The sequence below is a fragment of the Sorex fumeus genome, unplaced genomic scaffold (assembly GCF_029834395.1).
Source record: "Sorex fumeus unplaced genomic scaffold, SorFum_2.1 ptg000044l, whole genome shotgun sequence".
Classification (NCBI taxonomy): domain Eukaryota; kingdom Metazoa; phylum Chordata; class Mammalia; order Eulipotyphla; family Soricidae; genus Sorex; species Sorex fumeus.
In genome coordinates, this window is record NW_026606101.1 from 71,611,938 (window position 1) to 71,631,836 (window position 19,899).

The 19,899-nt window shown below is 48.9% G+C and overlaps 2 protein-coding genes across 2 annotated transcripts in view; one reads left to right on the forward strand and one right to left on the reverse strand.

Annotated features, from left to right (window-relative positions):
* SIAH2 (siah E3 ubiquitin protein ligase 2) overlaps window positions 1-19,899 on the forward strand; it is a 636,369-nt gene that overhangs the window by 161,684 nt on the left and 454,786 nt on the right. The gene's annotated exons all lie outside the window — the stretch shown is intronic.
* TSC22D2 (TSC22 domain family member 2) overlaps window positions 10,746-19,899 on the reverse strand; it is a 45,548-nt gene continuing 36,394 nt past the window's right edge. Inside the window, exons 3-4 of the mRNA XM_056122058.1 lie at window positions 15,260-15,311; window positions 10,746-13,753 (exon numbers count right to left, since the gene is read on the reverse strand). Coding sequence (XP_055978033.1) covers window positions 13,496-13,753; window positions 15,260-15,311 — 310 coding nt within the window. The 3' untranslated portion in view covers window positions 10,746-13,495. The remainder of the gene's footprint in view (window positions 13,754-15,259; window positions 15,312-19,899) is intronic.

Sequence of the window (19,899 nt, forward strand, 5' to 3'; positions counted from 1 at the left end):
TTGCTTGGTGCTCTGAAACCCTGCAGTGCAAGGGAGGTAACTGGGGCCTCTTGTATGCAAAGCTTGAGTCTTCTCTCCCATCCCCAAGCTGAGTACTAAAGTGGAGATTTCTTGGTCCGCCAAACTTGAAAGGTTTTCCCAGTCGAGAATCATAGGGCCTGCAAAAGTTTCCTCTTCGTAATTTGAGGAGGAGCTCAGTCTTTTCGGGAAGGTGGAGGGGAGATCTCTCTCTCTCTCTCTCTCTCTCTCTCTCTCTCTCTCTCTCTCTCTCTCTCCCCGCCCCCTTTGGGCATTGTGGTTTGCAATACTGAGAGGTCATCGTGTTTGGGCCTTCATCTACTTTCAGCACGCACGTCCCATCCTGAGCGATCCCTCCAACCATCACTGACTGACTCAGTGACTCCCTGGGAGACATTTCTACTCCAGCGGGAGGGAGCCCTATGTCTTTCTTTTATTTTTCGAAGTTATTGGGTTTCTCGTTTCTTTCTATCTGGGGGGCGTGTGATTGATAGCAAATCCTGGTTTGCCTGTGTGTGGCAGCTCCTGGACGAGCGTAGGATGTCCCTGTGGGAAGGAACAAAGGGTTCGAGCAGCCCCTGCTGCCTGCCTTGGAGGGATCCCCAAGTTTCTGCCCCTGGAGCCTGGAGGAGGGAAATGGTCCTTGTCTGCTGCTCACGTCTCTTATTTACCAGGAACTGGGCGCAGTGAAACGCGGGATTGGGGCCCACGGAGGGGCCACACTTCCATGAGGCCAGGCACGGGCCGCCTCAGGGTCCTGTGCAGCCTGTCCTTGGGACAGGCAGGACTCCGGGGTGGTGACATCACAGCAAAGTTCAGCCCGTGGCGTCCTGGCCACGCTCTTTCCATCTCCGCCAGCACCACTTCGGGGCTGCTCGGGCTGAGCCGCGGCCCACGGAGTCCGCTTCACTTTACAAGAGCCTCAGAGCACAGAGACTTGCGTGTCTGGAAGCCCGTTGTGTGGCCTTGGGCTGCTCGCTCCACCGCCCTGCGTCTGGAAGGCAGAGACTTGAGTCTGCAGAGATATTGTCGAGAAGGAGCTGGGAGGGGTGGGAGAGCACTTTGGAGATAGAGTTTGTCTGAAATGTGAGAAAAAGATTCGGTTTTCGTAATATTTGACGGAGGAAATCTCACAGAATGTTCTGGAAAACTAAAACTTGAACTGTGCTATGTTGATTGAAACCAACTTACAGTCGGCTCATCCATAGGAACAACAATCAAATTCCTATAGAAACATCAATAAACATTTAAGGAGAGGCTGAGGCACTTCTAATCAGAAACAAATACTTACATCCACGTACCATCCATCCATGGTCCCTTCATGCACCCATCATGTCCATCTGTCCATTAGCTGAAATCCCATGTCAGTTCTATCCATGCATCCAGGTGTGCACCTCTTCCACCTAACCTCCGTCCTTGCATCTGTCCCTCCAGCCAGCCATTCCATCATCCATCCAGTGCGTTCTGTCTATGGATCCGCTCCACCCACCCACTCATAGCTAGAGCCCATCTGTCCCTCCCTCCCTCCATCCATCCCATTCCTTCATCAATCCCTCCTATCCCTCCTGTTCTTCCTTCCACCCATCCACTCAACCACTCAATATTCATCCATCCATCCCATCTCTCCACTCCATCCATCTTTTCCATGCATCCACTCATTTGCCTACTGATCAATCTCGTTCAGAGTCAAGGTGTGGGCAAGGCAGGACCCAAACTTGGACGAGACCCCTTCCGTCACAGGGCGTATCACACACACACACACACACACACACACACACACACACACACACGCACACATGCACATGATGAATACTTTTTCATAGCTGATGTTAATGGCCCCATTGGGAGTCTGGATGAAAAGCTACAGAACTCAAGTGAGCAGAGTGTTGGCCTGTTGGGTGCCACGTTACAGGTGCACGGAAATGGGTTTGCATACATCGTAGAGGTGTTTCGTGAGCAGCCACTTCTCGACAAGGGTGCGAAGGTGACCCAGTACTGAAAGGCTAACACTTCCAATCAAAATCCTTATAGAGAAGTTTGCCATAAGTGTGATGTGTATGTGTGTGTGTGTGTGTGTGTGTGTGTGTGTGTGTGCGCGCGCACGCGCTTGGAGGCGGGGCACAAGGCAATTAGGATATAGAAGAAACCGTTTGACAGTAATAGAAATGATCACTCTGGACAAGAACTGAGTGTTGAAAGTAGGTAAAGAGATATACATAATAACCTTTCAGTATTCATAGAGCAAACCATATTGCCCGAAAGGAAAGGGTGGGGGTAGTACCTGCCACAGGGACAGGCTGTGAGGGTGGGTGATGGGAGGGAAACGGGGGGCACTGGCGGTGGGAAATGTGCACCGGTGAAACGACGGTGTTGGGACATTACATGTCTGAAACACAATCCTCAACAACTTTGTGACTATCTCAGTGTGGTTCAATGAAAACAAACAAACACAACGTCCACATATAGAAAGTATACTCCAACTCTTATCTGATACAAACTTTGACTCTATTTGGATGACAGCTAAGTCTAAAAGTGAAATGAACATCATTCTAGAAAAGAACAAAGAAGAAGATCTTCATGATTTGGGCGTAAGTAATGATTTCATTTTTGACTAACTATAAAACAGAGGCAAAACAAAAGAACACTTTGTAAATCGTGCTTCTTCAAATGAGAACTTTCTGCTCCAAGTAAAAAGGCAGATCATGGGCCAGAGGAAATATCTGTACTTATATTGTATGCAAGATTGTGGACAGACTTTTCAAAGTCATATTAAAATTAGGCAGTAAGAAATCAAAGAACCTAATTAAAAGTAGACACGGGATTTGGATAGATATTCTACGCACTTACGAGATACATTAATGCCAATAAGCATATGAAAAGATGTGCGCCATGACTTTTTTATAAGGGAAATGCCAATCAAGTTCCCAGTGAGATCTATCTCCACTTTAAAATAAAAAATTAAAGAGTGGAGGGGTGCTTATCTTGCACGAGGCTAAACCAGGCTTGATCCCCAGCACCCCATATGGTCACCCAAGCACGGTGAGAAGTAATCCCCAAGCTCAGAGCCAGGGGAAGCCCTGGGCACTGCCAGGGGTGGCCCCTTCTCCCCCATTCTAAAAAAAAAAATTAGAGAGACAAGACTAAGTTCTCTCGAGAAGGTGGACCAGCTGCAATGCTAGATGGGAGCACCCTGGAAAACATGGGACCTTTTTTTTTTCTTTTTGGGTCACACCCGGCAATGCACAGGGGTTACTCCTGGCTCATGCACTCAGGAATTACCCCTAGCGGTGCCCGGGGGACCATATGGGACGCTGGGAATCGAACCCGGGTCGGCCACATGCAAGGCAAACGCCCTACCCGCTGTGCTATCACTCCAGCCCCAACATGGGACCGTTTTAAAAAACAAGTTGAGAGGCTGGAGAGAGAGAACAGAGCTTCAAGGTGCTGACTTCGCACATGGCCAGCCCAGTTCGATCCCCGGCACCACAAATGGTCCCCTGGGCACTGCTGGGTTGATTCCCAAACCCCATAAAATAAAATGAAGCTGACCCTACATCTAGTCCATGAATCATTCTGAGTTATTGATTTAGGAGACGCGATGGCAGTGCATCCGGACAAAGACTCGGGTGCGAATGTGTCCGCCGCCCTTTCCCCGACCACCTCAGGCAGGAAGCAGCCCGCATACTGATCAGATGCCAGGTGAAGAAATCCTGCTGCATTTCGACGGTCGATCGCCACTCACCGGGGATGAGATGAACGAGAGAGAGAGCAACACCCACGGATCTCCGAGCGGAAGAAGCCATGTCCCCAGGCCTCCGTGCGTGTGAGATGGTCCCAGGGCCGGAGCGCAGGCTTTACATGCTGCTTGGGGTCTGGGGGGCGGTTTGTTCCCTGGCACCACACGCTCCCCCTCCGACACCACTGGAGTGGTCCACGAATTAAAATAGTAAAAACCAAGAGGAGCAGGGCTGGAACGAGAGCACACAGCGGGTAGGGCGTTTGCCTTGCACGCGCGCCAGACCGGGGTTCGATTCCCAGCATCCCGTATGGTCCCCTGAGCACTGCCAGGAGTAATTCATGAGTGCAGAACCAGGAGGAACCCCTGTGCATCGCTGGGTGTGACCCAAAAGGCAAAAACAAACAAACAGAACCCCAAGAGGACCCAAATGACTGTGGGGGCCACATCCGGTATCCCCCCTCCCCCCACGCTGTGATCACGTGTTGTCCAAGTCCAGAGGGAAGATGCTGGAACTGGGAAGTGACCTCACCCCCTCCCCAGACCGTCCTTGAATGCGTCAGGGGGTGGGAGGACCCATCTCACAGAACCTCTCTTCCCAGCTCAGAGGCAAAGGGGAGGAGGATCAGCCCGGGACCCTGGTGCAGGCTGACCTCCGTCGGCACCTTGGGGTGCTCCTGCTCGTGGGGAGGGTTTGCCTGAAGCTTTCAGAATCCAGATGCCTTTTGCCCTCCACCCCTGTGTGTCGCTGCATGGGCAGGGTTGGGGCCCCCAGCCTTGCCTCCAGTCCCTGCTTCTCTGCAGGGGCACGACCACCCCGCAGGCTGGAGCAAAGGGGCTGGCGGGTTCGCTGGTGTTGTCACCTGGACAGACTGGGGACCCCCTGCCTGGTTGAAAAGGGGCCATTGCTTGAGGGAGGCACCTCTCAGGCGTCCCCAGGGAGGTTCTCACCAGCCCTGGGAACTAGGGGACAAGTGGAATGAGGGTGGAGGAAGAGATCAAGGCCTTAGCCAGGGGTTCTGGTTCTGCCGGTAGCTCCAGGTTGCGTCCGTGTCCAGGCGGGGCACTGGCGGCAAAGATGAGACACAGTGTCCTGTCGGGCGAGTGACACGTGACTGTAACAGCAGCACCCCAGTCCCCACATGGAAAGGAAGCGCCCCAAGTCCAGCACCCACGGTGTGGCCTGCTCCCCCAAAAGTCCCTCTAGGTGCCCCCAGACCCAGACACGCTCATGTGACAGTCAAGTTTGGTGAATTCGACTTTTGGGGAGTGCGTATTGTTTCCTGGCTTCTCCCTGGAGCCCCATCAGCTCAGCCCCCTCTTCCCAGATACCCATGTCAGACCCCCTTACTGACTCTTTTCTAGTGCTCAGTGCGCTCTGTGGGGAAGGCGGGGTTGGTGCCACTATGAGGTGCTCAGGACTTACTCCTGCTCTGTGCTCAGGGATCACCCCTACAGGGAATGGGGGGACCAGAGGGCATGCCAAGGATTGAACCAGGGTCAGCCGCACGAGGCCGGGACCCTTCCTCACAGGATGCTGCCTCAAGGTCATGGACCACGGTGCACTTGGTGAAGCTGCTCTTTAGAGAAGTTTTCCCACCGATGTGTGTGGGAGAAAGACGAGTGCCACCTGTCGGTGGATGAGCACAGGCAATAGTATCAGTGTGGCAAAAAATAGACAGGCACAAAAACCTTAAAACGGAGGATCAGGGACTCCTGAGTAGATGCGTGTGCACCCTTGCAAAAGAATCATAATTGACAAAAAGTGAGTTGGGATGAACCAGGCCTCAGGCTCCATCTGGCTACTCAGTCCTCTATGGCGGGCACCTGGTCCTCAGGCTTGGGAAAGGCCAGAAGACAAACACCTGGGAGTTGGAAAGAATTTCAAGAAAAAAAGGGAGCGGGGGAGGGGCACCCACAGGTTAAAGGAGACTCAAGAGGCCATGCCAGACAGTCGCAATGTATCAAACAGAGTTGCGGAGCTCAAATAAATAGTTATTATTATTTTAAAGAAAATGATATTTCCTCCCCCCGCCTTTTTTTTTTGCTTTTTGGGTCACACCCGGCGATGCACAGGGGTTACTCCTGGCTCTGCACTCAGAAATTCCTCCTGACGGAGCTCAGGGGACCATATGGGACGCTGGGAATTGAACCCGGGTCTGCCACGTGCAAGGCAAATGCCCTACCCGCTGTCCTATCGCTCCAGCCCCAAGAAAATGATCTTAAGCTGCCAAAAGCATCTAGAGATCCCTCTAGTCAGCTACAAAGGCACAAGCACAAAAGGTCACACCCATCCCGGTGTTCCTGCAGCGGCACAGATAGGGAAGGGAATGAAGGGCCCTGACGAATCACTGGGTATACATCTGTGGCCTGTGGAAACAGTGCTGCACGATTCCATGGTTCAAAGAAAAAAAATAAAGATGAGAATTTGCCATTGCCAGCAGAGTCAGGAAGGCGCTGAGGGAGCTATGCGAAGACCAGCACCGGATGATTCCAGGCCTGGCGGGGCATCAAGCACAAGCCAAAGAAACGGGACAGATGGAGAGCCGGTGCCAGAGACACAGGGGAGACCCACGCAGGCAAGAAGAAAACACCTCCTCGCTTCCTTTCATTTCCAGTTTATTCGTTAGCCATGACACAAAGGATACAGGGATGCAGCCCCAGGAACATCCAGTGGTACAGTGAAAGCCAAGGCACGCCCCTTCCCAAACCCAGAGGCCGTCTCACTGCGTTTGTCATACATCCAGCAGGGACGGGCAAAGGGAAAGCTAGAGTCGGTGTGTGGCTGACGAGTCCCCGGGTGCGACACTAACGGTTTCGTCCCCAGCTCAACAAGAAAAGGCACATCTGCTTTCCAAGGTCAGCATGGAGGAGGTCACTCACCCTACTTCTCAGATCCCTAGTTAGTGTTTTGGGGTGTCATGCTCAGCCTCTCTCCCCAGACAAAGGTGTTTGGTGTTGCTGGATAAGCCACCTAGGGAACCAGGCGCAAATGTCTTTCATCGAAAACTGGCATTGCTGGGTCACTGTGGACATGAGTGCCAACCGATCCGCTTCGGGGGAGTGGGGTGGGGTGCTTCCAGTTCTCCCACACCCTTCCTGCCCTCCATTTAGAGGCATCTGATTGTTTGCTGACAGGATCTGAGGTGCTTCTTAATGTTCTCAAAGGTGTTACTGTCATGTGGCTGAGGTTGAAATCTCTTCCTAATCCGTTTGTAAAAGGTTCTGCTTAGGGGCATTTTCTCGGGGAAAAAGTGGGGAATGGGGAAGCTTTCCTTTTCTAAGACACATTAAAGTCTACGTGATCATCCTGTTGTTCTATCCAGAGTGAATGTGTGTGTGTGTGTGTGTGAGTGAGAGAGAGGGAGAGCTCAACTGTTTCCTTCCAAATGCTTCTGTGTTGCTGTAATACCAATTTGGGGGTCACACCCAGCGATGCACAGGGGTTACTCCTGGTTCATGCACTCAGGAATTACTCCTGGCCGTGCTTGGGGGACCATATGGGATCCTGGGAATCGAACCTGGGTGGGCCGCGTGCAAGGCAAACGCCCTATCCGCTGTGCTATCACTCCAGCCCCTGAAATACCAATTTTTGAACAATCCACCCTTTCCCTCTTGAAATTGTCATTTGTGTAACTTCAGATTTGTTTGCTTCTGAATTCTCAGTTCTTGGAGACTTCTAGAACCTGGCACCTGAGTTTTTCTTACCTTGCTTCATTGAATCGTGGCTGGTTTTTGTCAGCCAAGATGAGGAGTGGGTTGCTCCTGAGAGGACCGAGGACATGCGTATCCCAACTACTTACACTTGATCGAAAAGTCACATACTATCTACAGAGCATCAAAAAATGTGTAAATTCCTTTTTCTGTCGTTGTTTCAGGAGACACTTCACAAGACTTATGCAGAGAAGGGAGACTTCTTACCAATCTCCCCTCCCCCCCGCCCCTTTTCTAGAAGTTGCTCTTAAAGCTTTTGGTGAGCTCCAATTGCTTTCTGGCAGTGTCTGAGGGCGTCACGTGATTAAGCTCTGCTACTGGCAATTTATAGAAACCGCTCATTCAGAAAATGACAGCAGGTCCCCAAAGCCAGACTAATGCTTGGAACAAACAATATGACACTTTTGCCTTTATTTAAATAAGGGATGTGAGGTCCAGCAGACTATATATATATCTAGTCACACATCCAGCAGGGACGGGGAAAGGGAAGTATAGTCAGTGTATGGCTGGCCAGTCTGTAGCAATGTCCTCCCGTTGTACATGGATTTTCTCGAGCGGGCACCAGTAACGTCTCCATTGTGAGACTTGTTTTAACTGTTTTTGGCATATCGAATATGCCATGGGGAGCTTGCCAGGCTCTCTGAGAGGGATTTAAGAATCGAACCTGGGTCGGTATGCAAGGCAAACGCCCTACCTGCTGTGATATTTTCCCCTTTCTCCCATCAGTTGGTTAAATTACAGGCTAAGTCAGAGCGATGAATTAGATGCTGACCTGGCCAAACCTCAGGCCCTTGGCTGGGGGGAAGTCTTCCTTACTGGCCCCACACTTTCTGAGGGGGGGGGGCTCTTTAGAAGCTTATCTGTGGCACTTGACCTGGACCACATTTTCTCACCGAAGGGAGCAACAGTTGAGGTGAGCCATGGGTGAAGAAAAAGGTTAAGGCACCTTTCTCTCTGGGCAAGTGGCAAGGTGGCATCATCGTTCGGGTATTTTTAGGATGCAGGTGAGCTGACTTCTCCCTCCTGCATTCAAAGGGGATGGTCCTGGCCTCTCCCAGATCCTAAACCAGGCGGTCTGTTTATTACTCAGCCAAAGTGGGCTGCCGCCATCCCACCCACCTCATTTACTAGGAGAAACCAAGCTAAAGACACTGTCCAGGCATGTGGGTGGAACCTGCCAAGTGGACCCCAACTGTGCCCAAGACCAGCTTCTAGAACGGCATTACAACAGAAGAGAGTTATGACCTCTCACCTGCGGTTAGTAGTCACTGCCATTTCTCACTGTGTGGCACTGCAGTTGTCCCTGCTGCGCAAACCACGACAGCAGCCGCAGTCCAGCTCCGGATCCTTCCCCGATCCAGACTGCATGGAAAGAGCAGGTCTTCCTGCAGAAACTGTGACTTGGCTCAGAGCTGCTCTAGACAGACTCGACAGAGGGAAGGCCAGGCAAACAGACTACCGGGAGGGTCACCTGAAAATCGACACTGCTAGGAAGAAACTCAGCAGCACTGGGCAGGGACAGAAGACCGGAAAATAGTCCTGTCTACTGGGACAGGAACGCAGAGTTCTAGGTTTGTGCCCGGGGAGATGGGAGAAAAAGTCCATTTGGTTCAGGAAGGGTATTTCCGGGCAGAATACACCTGCGTGAGCTCTGAACCAGCCTGTGTCAAGGACGAAAGGCTGAATAAAACCCGACACCAATTCTGACAGATACCAGAAACTGCCCCCTCCCCTTTCTAGGGAGACAAGGGAGAGCCTGACAAGCCAGGCATGGGACAACGCAGCTTCCGGCCACCCTAATCCCAGCTGTCACCCAAAGCCCGAATGTTTACAGCTGAACTGACCCAGACTTCATCAAGTATCACCCTCGGGAATCTTTCCCACACCTCTGGCTCCCGTCCCCACGCTTTCTCAAATTCTCGAAATCACTTCAATAAGGAACAAAAGCTTGCATGGATCTAGGGCCGGTAGGAAGCTCCCCAACGCTGGGGTTCCTTGACAGTATGAGCACCTGATGTGGCCAGGGGCCACTCAATGCAACGTGGTGGGGAAAAGCTGATCGCCAAGACCCACGACCATCCCGTCCTCAGGACCGTCACCAGTTTGCCTCAACTCTGCCAGCGAACCCTCTCTGGTTTGTTCTTCCTAAATGCCACCTCAAACTGCACTGGGATGATGTTTTCTGAAATATGTACACATCCATCTGACGGCACTCCGTGGCACCGTTTGTGTGCAGTTACCCTGGCGGGGCCGGGGGGGAGGTAACCCGGTCCCGTGGGGCTTCCGGGAGTCAGTGCCCTCTTGGACTGCAGCTGCCTGATGGCACCTAACAGAGTGCTCATGACGGCCGGGTCTGCTGGCCTGGCTACCCCAGGGCTTCTAAGTGCTACAGTGCAGGTCCTGACTCAGGACCTGGGTGCTGAGGGTCAGAACTGAGAAGTCACCGCGCCTCGCTGCGGAGCAATGAAGCTGCTCTGAGAAACACAGTGGTGACTGCCGACTGCCGTGGGTGTTTGACTCCAGAAAAAAGGCTGATTATTTTCTAGTCTGACAAAGATGCATTTCCACGAAATACAGGAATTTCAATGTCTTTAAGGAGCCGCGCCACCCCCCTCTGCCACCTACCCCGTATTTTGGAAATGTCTGAGTTCTTTGTGAACTCATGGCCAGGGACCTGCTGCTGGAGCACCGCTGCCTTCATCGGCTCAGCTTAGAAGTAGAAATGGAACACCGGCTATCCTGGACCTGCACTGTGCACTGTAACACTGTCCTCCCGCTATTCTTCGATTTGCTCAAGCAGGCACCAGTAACGTCTCCATTGTGAGACTTGTGGTTACTGTTTTTGGCATATCGAATACGCCACAGGGAGCTTGCCAGGCTCTGCTGTGCGGGTGGGATACTCTCGGTAGCTTGCCGGGCTCGCTGAGAGGGGTGGAGGAATCGAACCCGGGTCGGCCGCGTGCAAGGCAACACCCTACCTGCTGTGCTATCGCTCCAGCCCATCCTGGACCCCTAAGAGTGAATTAAATTGCACACTTAGGACCTTCCCATGTTGAGATTTGCACCTGAAATCAATTTTTTCTGGGGGAAACATCGGGTGGAAATGCAGACAGCTGAGAGTCAGAAACATTTTCCATCTCTGGTATTCTGGTTGGTTCAAGTCACCCAACAGAAAACCCTGATGTCACCATGGCCAGTGGGCACTGGCCCCCAGCAAACTGGCATCTCGATAAACAAGCACTATGGCTAGAAGGAGCTAGAGAAGAGACCGGAAATCTCCAAGGCAAAAATTGACATTTATTAGACTCTAAACAAATCATCATTGGCGTATGCTTACTTGTTTCCAAATACAACTACCAACGCTCAAAAAGCACCGCAGCTTGTCCTGCCTTCCGAGTCCGGCACGGAGAGGACTGCCATTCACAGCATGGTGTGGCCGTGGGGTGGGGTGGGGGATGGGGGCAAAGGACACAGGAGAGGGGGGACAGGAGCACAGAGGACAGGCACAATTAAAATTTTGCATTTTTTGAACATTGCACCGTAAGTTGAGTTTCTTCTCACCATTAAACTGAAAGCTTATATTTAAGGCTCTTGAGATACTCAAATTATTTTCTAGAAGTACAGAGGAAGAAAGCTTGCCTTTCTACATTAGGTCTTGCTATTTAGACTAAACAGCAAATTGTCACATTAATTTGCAATTCATAGGTTACTTACTAGAACTCTAAGTTTCAACCTTTAGGAACTGCCACTGATTTTTCTATAGAACCGTTTTCTCCATTGTGGGAATTAAAACAAAAAAAGTAGTAGCAATTAATTGCTTTTAATTTCCACTATAGACTGGTCTAGTCATCATTGTAAAATGTTTTTCCTATCTCCAGAATCAAAATTCACCGAAAGCCCCAACCTTTCTCCAATCTTCGTTTTTCTCCACCAGGGTTACATCCGCACTCAGCAGTGCTGGAGGGGCCTGACTGGGGACCCTTTTGGTCAGCACAGAAACAAATTTCTCCTTCCATCTATCTCATCTGTGTGGCTATAGTTAATTCAAGCCGTTCGGTTTGCGTCCTCACGGCTACACACAGCTCCTTCATCGTTCTCATGCTAGCAACCATCAACATTTTGCTTCTAGCCACCAGATCCTGTAACAAAACAAAAACTATCTGGTAATCCCACATACACCCTGAATTTGCCTTTAGTTGTGACTGATCTGATTAAACTTGATTTTAAAGAACACTCATTTATCCTTTTACTGGAGAGCTGACGGGCTCCAAAGCCTCCTGATTTGCTGGAGCAAGAGCCGGCATTCTCCAGGCACCACTTGGAATTCAAGTAAAACTTTGGGTAGACAAGGATTTCCTACGAAAATATCACTGACACACTACGAATATTGAGTACAAATATTGCTGAGCATTTCTGCATTCTTTAAATTTTACTTTGAAAATTTTAATAACTAGAAGTCATTAATAACATAGGTTTTCATCTTAGGAATGTTTTGAATTGTGGAAATACAAATCTAATCAAATCAAATTTTGAACACATGTAGAGCCAAACATTTCAACAAAACTGCAGTTTAATTTCAGAAAATGTGTTAAAATATATATTTATACATCAATTTCTGACATACACTTAATGTGTTAGTATACACAAAATGATGCTTTCTTCTGAAACTGTATTTCTGAAATGTACATTTTAATTTAAATACTCAGTATACACTGCACTTAATCTGCATGTTGCATTTATTAAATACATTAAAATCTGCAATGTAACAAAACGTTTTCTGCATACGAAATTCAAAACACCATTTTAAATGAACAAAAGATGGCTCACTTCATTTTTTTTTTTAAACAGCTAGTGCAGAGTACACACTAGCTCAGCCCCACCGTACTACCTGTTCGTTCTTCTTTATTTGACATTGTTCACAGACTAGTACATATTACAATAAGAGTGCTGGATAAAAACATGAGGTACGAAAGTGGTTCAAAGAGTATAGGTCATGCAGATCATGCTAGACAGCAAAGAAAATTGTGACCAAGAAAACACTAAATAAAAATACATAAAGAATGTGCATTATATATATATATAAAAAAAGAAAAAAAGAAAAAAAAACCCCAAACAAACAGAAAAAAAAAACCTCCATTACACAGCTTTGCTTCTTTGGTTACAAAGTAGGTTGAACAATTTCACAGCTTTTTATTTCCACCCGAAAAAAAAAAGTCATACGAAATGTCAAAAAGCAGAGGAATCGTGGCAATTTCTCTATCAGAAAGTAGAAACAAATGAACAAAGTTTTCTTCATCAAAATAGCCCAATTATTTATTATATCACAATAACTGGGGACTACCTGTACAGTTGCACTAAGTTCTTCATACTTACACTATACAAAATTTACATTCAAGCTGGGTCCTGACTACTGAAAATAAATACCGAAGGGAAATTGCCGTTAGTGTTAGAAATAGGCCAGGATTTCTTTTGTTCAATTATTGCCTAAACGTTGAATCTAGTAAATACAATCCTGCCTTTCAATTCCTTGACTGATATAATTATTCAAAACAATTAAAAAAGTTCTGTGACATTGTTCATGTACATTATGAAAATAGCAGCCCTGTAATAAATAAAACACAAATAAATGAAAACGTATGTAGGCAAATGTTACTGGTATTGAAAGAAAGTGGCTCTGTAGGTGAACTGTTACTGATAACGGGAGCGGCGGGCTCAGGGAACCCACGGGCCCAGGACGCTCGGGGAGCCGCCAGCTCCGGAGAGGCCCCACGCCCGCGCCCGCCCGGGGACGCAGCCCCTGCTCGCTGGAATCCACCCGCTCCATCGGCCTCCTGCGTCGCGGCGGTCCCAGAACGGGACCCTCTGGGGCCCGGGGCAGCTGCGGAGCTCTGGGAGAATGATTGTCTAATACTGAAAAGGCCAAACACACGACCGAAGCATGGCTACTTGCTTTCGTGGACGAGGAGAGAACACGGTGGCACGCGAGGAGAGGGGCGTTCAGTCCGCTCCCTGCGAGGCAGGCGGGCGTCAGGCTGAGGAGACATTCGGCTGCTGCGGGGGCTGCGCGGGCGGGGGCTGGGCCGGCACTGCGGGCCGCTGGGAGGTGCTGCCGGGGTTGGCCTGGGGCGCGGGGAGCTGGGAGAGCTGATCGTTGCTGGACAGAGATTTCAACAGTGCGTTTTCTCGTTCAAGTAAAGAGTTTCTTTCCACTAATTCTTTTATTTGTTCCTTTAGAACCTCCACTTCTTCTCTTACTGCATACATCAAATGGCTTTTCACCAGATCCTGTGGGAAACGAGAGGAGGAACTTGAGTCAAGCCAGCAAAAGGAAAAGGGGCTGCGGTTTTGTGCTACTCCACCTGGCACCTTATAAACACACAACGTATTTTTTGGGGGGTGGGGATGGGCTGTTTCCAAGCCACACACGGCGATGCTCAGGCATCACTGCTGGTGGGGCTCAGGGGACCACGTGGGATGCCAAGGACTGAACATGGGTTGGCCTCCTGCAAGGCAAGCGCCCCACTGGCTGGACTCTCTCTCCAGCCCCATAAAAAAGCCTTTTTACACTGGTGGTTCTGCTTTTGCTTTTAACGCTTCTACTGTATCTAAATGGGCCATAAAAACAAAGTAGGGAAAATACAGCTCCAGACCACGGGAGCAAGTCCAAGATTTTCTTTGCAAAGTTTAAAGTGATTTCTGAAAGTTAACAGGCTGCTTAAATTGCCAAAACGTAAGTTAAACAACCAACTGTGTAGGTGTTGTTCTTCTTTTTTTGGCTTTTTGTGTCACACCCGGCGATGCACAGGGGACCATGTGGGATGCTGGGAATCGAACCCGGGTCAGCCGCGTTTAAGGCAAAGGCCCTCCCCGCTGTGCTATTGCTCCAGCTCCCTGTGCAGGAGCTTGATGCAAGATCACAAAAGGTATTAAACTGACGCTAACCTAATCACGGGACTGCTTACATAGTAATAACTTACAATTTTTGAAAACTTTTTTTAAAGGTCCGAGACTGATTTTTTAAAAATAGTCTTGTGTAAGTCTTAGTAAACTTTCACATGATATGAAGAGTAGCACGGCACTGCAGCACTGTCCTCCCGTTGATCACTGATTTGCTTGAGCGGGCCCAGTAACGTCTCCATCGTGAGACTTGTGTGTTTGGCATACTGAATACGTCACGGGCAGCTTGCCAGGCTTGCCGTGCGGGCGGGCGAAATACTCTCGGTAGAGCAGCTTCATAAATGTTTTCGGTTTTGGAGCCAGAGGTCGCAATGGGGCTTCACACACGACCTGTGCTCTGCCACTGGCTGTATTCCCAGCCCAGGAGGGCTTTATGGGAACAAATCATGGATAACAGAAAAATTAGAATCAGAACCATAAACATCAGAAGTCTATCAAAGCTGGGTCAAAGAGGGTAACAAAAAATTCCAGTCCAAGTCTTTATTTCACTTTTATTTTCTGTGGTACTGGGGCTACGGTCAGCGCCTCACACATGAAAGGCAAATGCTGTATTTACTGAGCTATATCCTGGGCCCTGAAGTTTTGATCTCTGAACTATTTTCAATGTTGAAATCGCTGAGGGGAATAATGCGTCCTACTGACGATGTTCTCTCCCTTCAAATGATTCTATATAACGCTATTTCATAAAATATGAGGGGATTTTCTGAAATTTGGGGAAATATTCACTTCAGTGTTCTAAGTATCATCTTAAACTAAACCACTATCTATTATTTTTCAAATTTATAAAAACCAAATTCCAACAAACATAGAAATGAGAAAACTAGAAACACTTACCATTGCTTGTTCTATTTTGTTGTCAATGGCTACACCACCTCCCCCAGATGCACTGGAAAAAATTAGAATATTTTATTAAGTTATTCTAAAAAGTTACTTCTCTTCCAACTCTTAAAATAACACATTTGTGTTTTACTTAAGACCAAAAATAGCAATTCAAAAGTCTCTCTTCACATCTGCTGGATTAGAGCTCTCATTTTTAAATGAGGATCTCATTAAGTAGATGATTTCTAAAAACCTTTGATAGTTTCAATGTGACAGACATATTAACTACTTTTAAAAGTAACTCCTAATCCTACTTCTCTAATTCAGGTCTTGATTCAGTGAACTTATCTGATTGATTTTTGGTCTTGTGGCCACACCTGGTGTGCTCAGGGAACCACTCACTCCCGAGGGTGTGCAGGGATCAGCCGCTTGCGAGCTCTCGGCTCCTCTGTCTCCCCTACCGGCTGTCCTAGCTCCCTGACTTCCCAAATCAGCCCACTTAAGGAAGATCTATTTTGAATGAGCTCTTAGTGTTTTCATTTACCTACGATACATTCTAAATGCTTTTCATGTTAAAAGCCCATTAGTTTTTAAATTTCAAGATGTCATGACTTTTCGAACTGCCTTTTAAGGAGGATTCAGAGGGCAGGGGGTGCCAACGGCGTGAGCACGGCTGGTGACCGAGGAACTCAACATCAGGCTCTGACTGTAAGTTACTACTTGCAAAATCACCTAAGGCCGGGATGCGGTTCCCATCAGTTTTCCCTGGAAATCCCTGGAAACAGCCTAACTCCACAGGCACATCCATCCCTGGCTCAGGGCCGCAGCAACATTCGTACGCCAAGGAAGCAGAGAGCCGACCAGGCTTCCTCTTTGGTAGTTACATACGTATTGAACGGTAAGAGAAGTGAGGAACTATATCCTTTCCTTGTACTCTGAAGAACAGTGACTAGGTTTTCAGAAAAGGCTAATCTGATACTCTGTTATCAATATAAAGCCTTGAAACAGTTTCTATAGGAACTTGACTCTTCATGGAGCCCAATTCATCTAGGAAAATCGAGATGCCCAGTCAGAATCTCTTCAGAGGGTTTGGGCCCAAATGTCCTGGTGGACAAGGCTCAGGAACGCCAATTCAGACGCAGGGTGCTTATTTACGGCACACTCCGAGGAGATCGCTGAAGACTCATCTGTAAAATGAAGGTACGGGTCTAACAACTCGATGGTCTCGGCACTTCTGAGTCCTGAAACTCCCTCAGCCCCTGGGCGACACTAGCAAGCCTCTCTGGACATGTCACCACACTGATTCTGCACCCTGCCTTCACTACTTCACTTCCTGCGCTATTTCTAAGAGGAAGAAGGGCTTCCGTTGCCCTGGTAGCTGGGATGGAAAGGATAGATGGTCAATGAAAAATCGTTACACACATCAGGCTTTTAATGTCAAGAGTTGTGCAAAGGATGACTACATGTGACTGCAACCACAGCATTACCCTAAGTCTTTGTTCTGTGTAGAATTCAGTGGCAGTTACTGTGCAGCTGTACAGTCACCAAATATTGGCTACAATTTCGCAGAAAGATACTGATAAGCCTGCTTCCAGATTAGAATTTTCCTGAGAATCCTCAACTGGGCATTCTATTGCCAAGGAAAAACCAAGTTAGTTTTAGTTATTTCATGATGTTTGGTCCTTTCAACACATCTCCTTTGAAAAGAATGCCTCAAATACTAACTTTAACACCAGTTTTAATAACAAAAAGCAAACAAACAAAATATGAAAATCAACAATGCCCAAATCCTCAAACTCTTAGAAGAGTTTATTGCTTCCCTTTTGGCGATTAAAATTAGCAAGTTTCCAGCCCAAGCCTTCACTCAGGAATAATCGCTAGCACACTTTTCTTTGAATGCGGACCAAATAAACTCGAGTACTGGCTCCTATCTCTTTATATCAACAGGAGAACCAGTCCGCAACATACAGAGGAGTCATATGGAAGCTACGTGTCCCCCAAAAGGCATTCATCTCTTGTGTTAAGCGTGTACTTGAACAGAATCCCACTGGTCACAGACCCAATCACTGCCCTTAGAGCCACGGTGGCTGCTCAAGAGCCCCCCCCCCAACCCCTGCAGGGGTTCTCAGGTGGAAGCACACCCCGCACCGGTCCTGGAAGTGCGGGCACAACAGGGTGTGGGCCCGCCCTCGCCCTCGAGCTCTGATTCCTAGGTATGGAATTTGCATTTCTAACAGGTTCCCAGGTGACAGCTGAGTGCATGCAGCTGACCTGCTGAGAGGCAGCGGGGAATGAGCAGAGCAACATGCTTCCCCCAGACCCCTCTTTCAAAGACTGCTTTTGGGGTTTTGTGGCTAGAGCCCACTCGGGGACCGCATGCGATGATGCTTCGGCTCTCACCGAGTGGGGCTGCCTGCAAGGCACTTGGGCCCCTGGACTCTCTCTCTGCCTCCAGGAGGCTGATCTTGGCCTTCAGAGGCTGGCTTGTGCTCTGGGCCTGCACCTCGTCCATCTTTTCCCTGTCCTCTGACCTGCCTGATTCTCCGAGGCAGGGGCACAGCCCCAGCCCCGCTCACCCCCATCTTCACGCCTGACAGGGGCGTAACCAGGAAAGGGAACAGCACACACTGGTTCCTCCAGAGACCAACGTGTGACCTCTGGGAAGTTAGCCTTTCTAACCCTCTCTCCCTCCTGAAAGGAAGGATTACCACGACTCATCACCATCACCCTCCTCCTCCTCCTCCTCCTCCTCCTCGCTGGCTCTCACAGCTCCAGCAAGCCTCATGGCTGTGTCAGCATGGACCCAGCACTTGGCCATAGGCAGCTCTGCTATCTGACGGGTCAGAAAGGCAACAGTCACTGACTCAGATGTGCAACAGGAGAAAATCTGGAGTCTGAAGACAGTGCCATTCATCTGGGAACATTTGGAAATGCAAATATGCTGAGTACACCCAAGACCAACTGAATTTGACAGCCCTGAGGTGGGGCCCAGGAAATCTTTTTTTTCCCCCCTCCTGGTGATTTTTCGGAGTCTGATTTACAATGAAAGATACCACTGTGGTCATTTTAAACTGCTTATTCGCTTTTAAGATTCCCAAAGATCTTAAATTTTTAGATTATAGAATATTGTTTCAAGGAAGGTAACAAGTTCTTTCCTGTGTGTTCAAAGTAAACAAAGTAGTTTGAACTTCAGAATCTTGAAATGAAAAAGTTCAACTGGTAGAATCAATTTTTCAAGTTTCCTTTCTTGACCTAATAATTAGAATATTGGGCCTCATTTCCTTTTTTTTTTTGTTTTAACTGCCATCACTGTGTCTTGAAGGCTAACTTTCAGCCCCTTACAGAAGCCTGTCTTCCAAGCCTTCATAACTCAATATAAAACTATCTGAAAGGCAAGGGGTCATTTTCAAAAAGGAACCTGCTGTGGCCTAGGAGTCACTCTTTCAGAATAAAACCATACCTTGATTTTACTATTTTTTTAAACTAGACTTAAAATTAAAGTATGGAGGAAACGAACAAAATTTAGAATACTGGTAGAGGGGAAGATGGTGAGAATGACTATTATTTTCAGATGATGAATCTTTTTTGAAGGTACAGTCCCCTGAAGAATCAAAGGCTTGACTTTAGGGTTAGAACAAGTGGTAACTGTGTTCACAGGAGAGGGGGAACTCCAAGGACCCCTGTGTGGCAGAGGGGTTTCAATGCTGCAAAGCCCTGCTGCATCCAGGGTCTCCCCCAGCCTCTCCCTGCCTCGCAGCCGAGGTCGTCTGCAACCCAAGAAGACAAGAAACCAGGTGCAACCAGGTGCAACCTTGGGGGTTTGCACATTTGCCCCCGGACTAGAAATGTCCATCTTCCTGAGCAGGCCGAGGCACTCTGCCCGCAGACTGTCCCTTCTTTCCCCTGAAAACGCAACCCAGTGGACACCAAGTTAAGCTAAGCCGAGTTCCCATTTGTAAGAAAGTCTCGGAGAAGCTGACTTGCTAAATCTGTACAAACAAATAGGGCCAGAATCACGGCTCTTTAAAATCAGTGCCCCTTTCTTGGATTCGTTCCTCTATTTCCAAGTGGACACGGGCGTGCTTTGAGAGTTCGTCTTCTGGCCTGCCCTGGCAGGAGGGAACTGCGGAGACAGCCCGTCTTACCTCGGCACGCCAGCTCCAGGGCCTGGGTGAGGCCAAGCAACCTGCTGCAAGGCACAATGCCAGCAACGGGATTCAAAGCGAGACCCCATGCACTGCACTACCGGACAGACGGCAGGACCGAGAAGAAAGCAAGAGCCCGGAAGGAGCCGGAAGATGTTCCGAGGCTGCAGGCGCCGAGCAAGGCTTTCACGGAGCACCAGCGCAGCTTGTGAGAGCAGAGCGTGAATCCAAAGATTACAGCAGGCTCAGGCGGTGCCTTTTATCTTATCTAGCACAGCCCTGGAAGAGGGAGGCTCTGAGAAGAGGGAGGGAACTTCTCAGAAAAGGCCCGTGGCCGGTGATCTTTAGCCAGGCAGGCTCGCCTGCTTCTGTGCGAAGGATGAAGTCTGCCCTCCTTTCGGTCTACTGGAAAGCTAAAGGCACCTACAAATTACACGGAGCTGTAAGAGCAGAACCAAGCAATCTCGCCTTTCCCCAAGACCTTCAGATGTTCTGTGTTGTCGCCATCAC